At 46.2% G+C, this 9,241-nt stretch overlaps 1 protein-coding gene across 1 annotated transcript in view; it reads right to left on the reverse strand.

The window, feature by feature from the left end:
- The window catches only part of PELI3 (pellino E3 ubiquitin protein ligase family member 3), a 19,134-nt gene extending 9,972 nt beyond the window's left edge, over positions 1–9,162 (reverse strand). The window contains exons 1-4 of the mRNA XM_015416868.1: positions 9,011–9,162; positions 6,494–6,623; positions 5,086–5,187; positions 1,336–1,533 (exon numbers count right to left, since the gene is read on the reverse strand). Of these exons, the coding sequence (XP_015272354.1) occupies positions 1,336–1,533; positions 5,086–5,187; positions 6,494–6,623; positions 9,011–9,162 (582 nt within the window). The remainder of the gene's footprint in view (positions 1–1,335; positions 1,534–5,085; positions 5,188–6,493; positions 6,624–9,010) is intronic.
- Between the last annotated feature and the right edge of the window lie 79 nt (positions 9,163–9,241).

A 9,241-nucleotide genomic window follows, 5' to 3' on the forward strand; every position in this document is an offset into this window, starting at 1 on the left:
GGGGTGGGGGTGGGTGTTGGGGGTGGGGCTTCCCCCGCCGGCCATCTGGCCAGCGGGCGGGTAGAACCCCCCCAAAATGGGGGACCCCTGGCAAACCGGGAGGTTTGGCAACCCTATCATGCACTCTGAGCCTCACCTACCTCACAGGAATGTTGTGTGAGGATAACACAGAAGAGAGAAGGGTGATGTATGCTGTTTTGGGTTCCCACTGGGGAGAAAGGTGGGGTATAAATGAAATAAATAAAGATTGTATTGAGGATAGGGAAAACCTGGAAATAGGACAATTACAATATGACTGTGTGTTGAAGGCCCCCCCACAAAAAAAACACTCCACTTTAGAAGCCAAAGATGAAAAAACCCCAAAAGATACTCCACTTCAGAAGTCAAAGCAGGGGGGAAATTCTATGCGGAAGCTGTTGGAAGTTCCAGATGCAATGTCCCCTGTCTCAGACCTCCAGACTGAGTGGCAAGAGAGACTAGAGAGCTAGACAGGCACACTGACCTTTCTTGCTGTACTCTTCTCCCACTGTCCTCTTTGTTATGCAGACTGTGATCTCAGGGACCAATTTCCTTTTCCTGCTTCTCTCTCACTCTGAATGAAGACTTCCTCTCTACCTGCTGGCACCAAGAGAGGGACTCATGGTCCTCTCTTGACACATTGAGGCAGATGGGCCTCTCGCCCTCCGCCTCCATCCATTAGCTGGTAAGTTAGTAATCTATCAGCCTTTGCTCTTTCCTATCCAAAAGTGTACTTCTCAAATAAAGAGAGAAGTATTTCTCTTCTAAACTTGCAATGCGGCTCTGTGCAGCTTTGTAAGCTGAGTAACCTGGTAAAGTGACACTGCTGCATTTGTAGCTTTATTTAAGCACTCTGCTGATGAATGGTGACTGGACTAACCACACCAGTTACGGTAATCTCAACAGAAGCAGCCAGCATCACATGAGAATCATACAGAATTTAAAATGTTAACCTTTCAGCCCATCTTCAGAAAGAAAGAAAAAACCCCACAATGTGGAGGTCAGATGAGCTTTCCTTGGGAGGGGGTACTCAAGGGTGGGGGCCACAAGAGAGAAGGCCCAGCCTTTTGCAGCCACTAGACTGTCTTCAGATGGCTCTGGCGTTGGGACCAGTGACTTCTTAGTGCGGTGCAGCAACCAGAAACAGAACAGAGATGGTGATCTTCTCCATCGGCATGCTGGGGAAAACAAAAACTCCATCTCTAGTGAGTGTCCTTCTTGTCCCACGCCTAACCCCTGCCATTTATGGCATTCTACCCCCCATCACCCCACCCAAACGCCCAAAGACACACACAGTCGCTCCAGTGACTCACTCACTCCAAGGAAAATGTTGCGGGAGGCGTCAAAGCCGGCAGCGAAAATGCGTGCTGTGTAGGGGGGGTTCCGTTCGCAGATGACACGGCAGGCAAAGCGAGAGATGGTGCTCTGAGCTGACTGACCATCGACGGCTGAGTTGGCCCCAGGGGTCGTGTCCGTCACCACAAAATCAATCATACTTTCTGTGGAACGACCAATCTGGGAATAACATAGGTGATGGGGGAGAAGGATATAAGTTAATAAACAGGGTGGATCCAAACTGAAAATTTCCAACTTTGGAATGGGACTTTTGTGCCTCCCCCCACTGACTGCGACCCACTGACCTCAATGAAATGCTCTTTCTCAGGGGAGGCAGGAGACCCTGAAAGGGATCTGCAGCAAAAGAAGGGGGATTTGGTGGGAATTGCTAATTTAATCTGGATCTCTTTGCCTCCTTTCGGAATCCATCATTCACTTGTTTCGTATTTGCAATGGCAACCAGACAATGAATTTTGCTCTCAGCAAAAGTTATCTGGCATAGAGGACTCTGGAAGGCCCCCAGACTACCTTGCCATATCAACATGTCATTTTATTGCAACAATCTGAGCTCTGTATGTATTCCTTTGACATCTCAATAAACTACTGCTTCCTATAGAAAGCTTCCTTTAAAGCTGTTTAGTTAAGCACTCTTCGTTCTGGGTGAAATTTTTATTATAAAACATAAAGCAAAAGGAGTTCTGTGAAGAAAAATGGCCGCCGGTTCCACGAAGAAGGCTGTGTGAAGGAGCTCGCTCCAGAAACATAGCTATCTTGTAGCTGTTCTAGGTGGTCTACATCACCTCAAGTACTCTCATGTAGTGAGAGTCAAGGCAGGGAGTGCATCTCATATTTCAGAAAGTCTGGCAAACTACTGGAAGAAGTAGAAAAACTCTTAACTTGGCTCCTCCTAATGCCTTTACTGCCATGCTGGAGGTGCTATGGCAGTGGCAGTGAATTAGGCAGCAGGCTCCAATTTAATGCTGGGGTGCCAACAGTCCTGGAGAAAAAATTTCCTGCCCCTTGATTGTGTGGAAACAGGCAAGGCAATCTTACCTATGGGGCAGTCTGAACAATTTCCCAGGGGTCCCACACTGTGTGAGGGAGGGGCACGGCCAGTGGGGTTGAGAGAAAACAGTGGTGGAAAATAAAGTGAAGTCAAAACAAAAAACTGGTGTGTTTTGAAGGGATATGCATTGCAAAAATTGGGTGTATTATTTTTGTTCTTGGGTCAGGGAAGGAGGAAGTCCGTCAATGGCTTTTCAGGCTCACCTCAGCTCACCTTCATACAAATGCTAATAGATCTAGCTTGAGACAAATGGGATGGCCAAGCTCCCCCTTTCTCCCCCCTTCAAGCAGGGAACAGAGTTTTGGGGGAATAGATTGCTAGAAACTCCTCAGGAAAAAGATTCCTTGAGCTCTCCAGGAGCACACACAGAACTCTCCTCTGGCAAGGCAGCCATTGACCATGTGCTCATCTCAAGAGTTGGAGCAAGCTTCACCGTAAAGAAGACTCTATTCTGTAACATCCTAAGCAAAAGGGCAGATGTCTTATTTTAATATCTGATAGGGCGTGAATATAGAAAAGGACAGAGGGTTTGCATTTTTCCCATTTCCTTTGGTATCCCTTGCTCAATTTGGCACTGTCCTAAAAGTATGCTTGTAAACATTTTCTTTTTAATGAATATTTTATCATTTTGAATGCTGGGAGTGGTTCTCTGTACCACATAGATCTCCACTGTCGCAAATACTATTTTAAAAGGGAGTGTCAGGGGGAAGGCAGGCAGTTGGCATGTGGCCATTCCTCCAAGGGTGCACAAGGCAGTAAACTGTCCCCATGGTGCAGGAGACACAGAGGCAAGGCCTAAGAACTTGGAGAGGGAGCTGGGAGTCCTGACTCTTCCAGTGGGCAATTCCATACAAAGGTCAGGTGGTGGCAGTGGGCTACCCGATAGTGGGGGGAAAAGCCCCTCCAAGTGTGGTGAGAAACTTAGGAGGGCCGGGTGGAATAGAGCCTGCAGGTTGGACCAGGCTGGTTCCGCCACAAGGTGTCCAGAGCTTTTCATGGCATGGAGGTAAATAACATCACCTGGTAAATAACATCCCATTATGCCTCTATTAAAAGGGACATGAGACTTTTCTCCAGGCCTGTTGGCAAACTTAAATGTCACAGACCAGGTACAACAATTTTATTTGGCAATAAGCCCCACTGAAATAATTGTCATATATGTATGAAAAAACGGCCATATTTTTAAGAATATGTGGACATGTTAATAAAACTATTTAATCCACAAATTGATAATTTTATCTTTTAAATTATACTGAGATTATTAAAATTAGATCCAGCTAAACTCATTGGAACATACATGGTAAATATCATCCAATCAAGCTTCTATTAAAGGGACAAGACATTTTTCTCCAGGCACGTCGGCAATCCTGTACAGAACTACATTTCCCAGATCCCTGAGATTTACATTCTGTTAAACCATCCTGAATTTAGGCATTCCTTAGAAACTACCATTACAACCCTGTCAAAAGCCCTCAAACTGCTGTTTGCCTTTAATAAGAGAGCACCACTCAGAAACCTGGATTTTCTCTACACCTACAAAGGTTGCAAATGTTTTATTTATCTCATTTATTAACAAGATTTTTCCAACAGTTGCCAATCTCCAGGTGGGGCCTGGAAATCTGCTTTTACAACTGATTTATTTGACTTCTAGCAAGTAGAAACATGTGTGAGAGAGGATGGAAAGTTGTAACGTAATAGACAGGATGAAATAAGACTGATTTCCTTGGGGTTTTTTTTTGTTTTGTTTTACGGAGCCCTTTGACATATATACAACTGATCCTCAGATGAAAGACATCAGTTCCCCTAGATAAAATGGCTGCTTTGTACTCCCCTCCCCTCCCCAAACCCCACCCTCTCCAGGATCCACCCCCCAAATCTCCTGGCATTTCCCAACCTAGAGCTGGCAACTCTGTTTTTACCCCACCTTTCTGCCCTTATAGGGCCACCAAGATGGCTGACAAAGTAAAACATACACATTAAAACCTCATCTTAAAAGCCATTAAAACCAGTACGCAAATATGTTATTTTTAAAAAATGAACTTAAAATAAGGACAAAAGACAAAAATAACAGCTGAAACATTTGGGAGGAAGAAGGATGCCCCTTGGCTTGCTGGCTTAGGCTACTCATGCCTAGGAGTGTCCCTTTTTTCTGACAAGGCTCTTGTGCTTTAACAGCAAAATCCGAGGAAATTTTTCCTGCAGTTTGGCTTCTTAACTGCATCGGTTTCCCCCTCCCTTACACACAGTATCATTTACTAGTCGTTGCTCTTCCCTTGGATTGCCAGGTCTTCTGGGATGGAAAATACTTGAAGATTTTTGGGGGGTACAGCCTGAGGAGGGCGGGGTTTGGGGAGGGGAGGGACTTCAATGCAGTATAATATCATAGAGTCCACCTTGCAAAGTGGCCATTTTCTCCAGGTGAGCTGATCTCTGTAGTCTGGAGATCATTTATAATCCCAGGAGATCTCTAGCCACCACCCACAGGTTGGCAACCCTATCTCTCCCCTTCTCCCCTCTTCAATTTTGGGTATGGAAAATCCCCGGGTGAAGTTTGTTCTTCATTTACCACGGAATTTCTGTCCCATGTTGTACAGCAGTCTAAGGCATGGGAGCCCTGCCAGAAAACAAGGGGGCAATCCTATTACTGCCATGGCTGCAGTCGGTACCTGAAACATGTCGGTTTCACTGTCGTGCGTGTACTCCACAATCACTGAGTGGCTTCGGGAAAGTGTGTAGGAGATGCTGTGCTGGCCTTTGTTACTTAGTGCCTGTTGGGGAGAGGGAAATAGCCATAGGAACTGCCTGAAGCTCCCCTCCAGAGCAGAACGCATCACCCATCCCCTTGCCAATCTTACATGCAATGGATTCCGCACTTGCTCAAGGGACAGAAGGCTGTCTCCCATTCCCCAGATGTTGAAAGTAAAGGACTGGACACTGTCCCATGCCTCAGCCTCCAGAGTACGTGGCAACAGAGTTAGAAAGCTAGAGAGGGCAAACCCTAAGCTTCCTTCCTCCATTTACTCTTTTGCCACTGTCCCCTTTGATATTCAGATTTTATTTGCTGGGAAACTTCCTTCCTTTCATTCATCCTCTCCCAGAACTCTCTTCCCTTCTCCCTGCATGGGCCAAGAGGGGGGACATGCTGTCCACATCTTGGCACCATGACACAGATGGCCTCTCACCATCTGTGTCCATCCTTAGCAAACTAGACTAGAATATTATCCTATCTCTAAGCTTTCCTATATAAATTGTAGTTCTAGAATAAAGTGACTAGTATTAGACTTAAACTTGCAACATGGCTCTGTGAAGCTTTGTAAGGTGGGTAACTTGGTGAAAAGATGCTCCTCCATTTGTAGCTTTAGTTAAAGCACTCTGCTAACTAACAGGTACTGGACTAACCATACCAGTTACCCCAACAGGTTATGGGCCCAGCAGGTGCAGCCACACTATTTCACCTACAGTGGCCCAAAGTGACCACCATCTCTTGAGACTAAGGCAGAGACCTGAATCTGCCTGGAAGCAACAACCCTCATATCTCAGATTTACAGGGATTGTTTGTTGTTTCTTCCGGAAGGCAAATGCAGTTTGCACATGCTCAGCACTTCTTTACTTACTGCATCAGTTATTCAGGGTAATAGGGTTGCACTACACAAAATGGTTCACAAACTTATTTGTATAAACAATTAGGGACTGTTGTCTATACTGCTGTGTATAATTTAATGTAAGTAGGACCATATTATGTAACTTTTGCGCTGCTTAATGTATCACATTAATACTTATGCTTCAGTTCTATCTTTTAGATTTCTGGTTGGTTCCAGACTTCTACAATCCTAATGCACTGTTTATGGAATGTTCCACTTCCTTGATCATTTTGACTCATTCTGTGTAATCCACCATGGGCCCCTGTGAGAAAGGCGGACTATAAATAACGTAAACAAATAAAAACATTTCATTATAAGTCTGGCATTAAAACATGGATCCTGAAAAGCCTTGGCTTGGTTTAATGATTGGGGGAGGAAACCTTCTGGTGGCCAGGAAGCGGTTTTGAGATTTTTCTTGGGCAGGGGAGCTCACCTTGGACACAAGCGGCGTGGAGATGTGGTGGATGACATCGGGTTTCACCCCATTAGCCTTGGGCCTCTTGAACAGGGCCAGTCGGCTGCGGCGTCGGCCCTTGTCACCATTGGGCAAGGAGCCATTGTACCTGTATCGGAAGGCACCAACATAATAAAAATAATTGTGTGCCATCAAGTCACAACCAGCTCATGGCAACCCCATCCATGGGGCATGTTCAAGGCAAAAGATGAGCACAAGTGCTTTGCCATTTACTTCCTCTGCACAGCAACCCTGAACTATCCTTGGGGGTCTCCCATCCAAGTATTAACTATGGCTGACCCTCCTTAGCTTGTGAGATCTGATGAACTCAGGCTAGGCAGGGTTACTCAGGGACCAGTGTGCTTGTCTGTATGCTCATCTTTAATGCAGACATCATTAAAAGGCCATGCCGATTTAAACCAACAACAAAATGCTTAGTCCAGATGTTGAACTGGCTTTAGGATTGTACTGTTTGTTGCACAGACCACCGTTTAAACAGGGTTCCCCAACATGGTGCCCGTGGGTGCCAAGGCGGCCACTGACATCCTTCCTGGTGCCCACCAAGTGATTTTAGAAAGTGGGTGGAGCCAGGTTGGGCCCAGGGCTTCTGATTGGCTACTGGAGAGCTCATTGTCTGGGCAGATTAAAATAACATTATTTTTAACTCTGGCTGCCACCACAGTGTTGGTTTTGATCTCTCTCATTGCTCTTTCCCAGTCTATTTTTTCAGTCAGCCCCCTCTTCCCTTGCCCCTCAGCTTCCTTTGTTTTTGTAGCTTGTGGTTGCACCCACCACCCTGTGCCAGAATTCCGAAGGTGCCCACAGGCTCAAAGAGGTTGGAGACCCCTGGTTTAAACAAACCACAGTGGTTTGCTACTCCAGTGGCTGCTGTGGTTTAATTTTGCCAGGCATTTTTAGAGACTGATATGATAGATTGCTATCATGATCTGAATTATTTCTTACGTTCACTCATGTTTTATAGTTTTTTTCCTGAACTATTTGATCATTCCTCTTTATGCATTATATTTTCTCCTTTCCTGTGTTTTTATGGCCTGCAGTATGGAAATGCACTTTGACTTCAAACTACGGAAAAAGTTCAAAATTCAAACCCAGAGTTCAAAATAATGAAGCGTTTGTTCCAGATGTGTAGCCAAGTTCATATTTTCCGGAAAAATAAAACAGCAATCCAGTAGCACATTAATGACTAACAAAATTTATTCCAGCATACAGTTTTTGTGAGTCAGAGCTGACTTCATCAGATCCATGGATACTTGCACATCTGATGGAATAAACTCTGACTCATGAAAGTTTTCGCTGGGAAAAAAAATTAGACTTTAGTTTAAGGTGCCACTGTTGTTTACTTTTTCTTGAACACTGTAGACAGATTTCCCAGGCAACTTTAATAAAGTATTACCCCAATGATTCCAATTTGTTTGCAATTCATGATTTTCCTGAACTGCCTAAACCCAGTCTTATGGAACCTCTGCAACACGGAGAGATGCCAGTCAACACCACTTCCCTCTAAACTAGGTTGGATCTGCACAACTAGTGGTCCACCACTGCCCACTGGCTACATATTGTGGTCTTTCTGGTGCTTGACAATCCCACTGTTTTTGCCTTCTAAACGAGCAAGCAGGTATCTCAAGCCTAGGGGGGGCCACCATGCTTAAGCAACATTTGGCTTAGTGTGTTGCTACTTGTGCATGTCAGAGGTTTTGAATCCCTACATGAATTCTAAAAAGAGAGGCACTGGGCTCATCCCTAGCAGATGCATTTTCTGATCTGAACGTCTTTCCCACCAGGGATGCCAGCCTCCAGGTATGACCTGTGGATCCCCTGACATTACAGCTCATCTCCAGACTACAGAGGTCAATTCCTCTGGAGAAAATGGAGGCTTTGGAGGGGGGACCCTGTGACATTGTACCCTACTGAGGTCCCTGTCCTTCCCAGGCTCCACCCCCAAATCTCCAGGAGTTTCCCAACCTGGAGCTGGCATCCCTAGCCCCCCCCATCCCTTGCCAGTAGCCAGGGGGGACCTAGCAATGCTACTTTCCCACTAAGCCTGAACTGGGTGGGTTGGGAGGGTAGGTGGGTGGGTGGATGCGGCAGGGATAGAATGGGCTAACACTGGTTACCCAGTAGTAAGCAATCAGTGTTAAGCTTCCTCATCTCATTCTTCCTGTTCCTAAGCCCAAGCATGCTGGGGCTAAAGGGGGTACATGCAGGGCCGGCCCCAGCTTATTTTGCACCCTAGGCAAGGATCCCTTCTGGCGCCCCCCCTGCGCCTGCCATTTTTCAAAAATAAATGCATTTTAGGAAGAATGAAAAACACAAATAATCAAGAAACTCTCAGAGTACGGGGCTGGGTGCAGTTTGGCGCCCCTAAGGGCCGGCCCGCTCTAGGCGATCGCCTAGTGAGTGAGCCGGCCCTGGGTACATGGCCCAAATTTGGCCCTGCCCTCCAATGAGGCCCCCCCCCACTGCCTCTCGACTTACCCCAGCACGATCAGCTCCCCGTACTTCACTGGCTCCTTGGTCAACAGGATACTGTCCCCTGGAGAAGGGTAGATGCGGCTGCTCTTGGGGCAAGCTCGCCGGAGATCTAGGGACTGGGAACTCACTGCTTCTGGGCTGCTTTCTAGCACCATCCTGCAATTTTACACCAGAAGATAAAGGGGTCACTCTTGAGAGTTTGTTCTTAAAATAAGAGGTACTGAGGCACAAGCA

Source organism: Gekko japonicus, unplaced genomic scaffold (assembly GCF_001447785.1).
Source record: "Gekko japonicus isolate JY-2015 unplaced genomic scaffold, Gekko_japonicus_V1.1 scaffold278, whole genome shotgun sequence".
Classification (NCBI taxonomy): Eukaryota; Metazoa; Chordata; class Lepidosauria; order Squamata; family Gekkonidae; genus Gekko; species Gekko japonicus.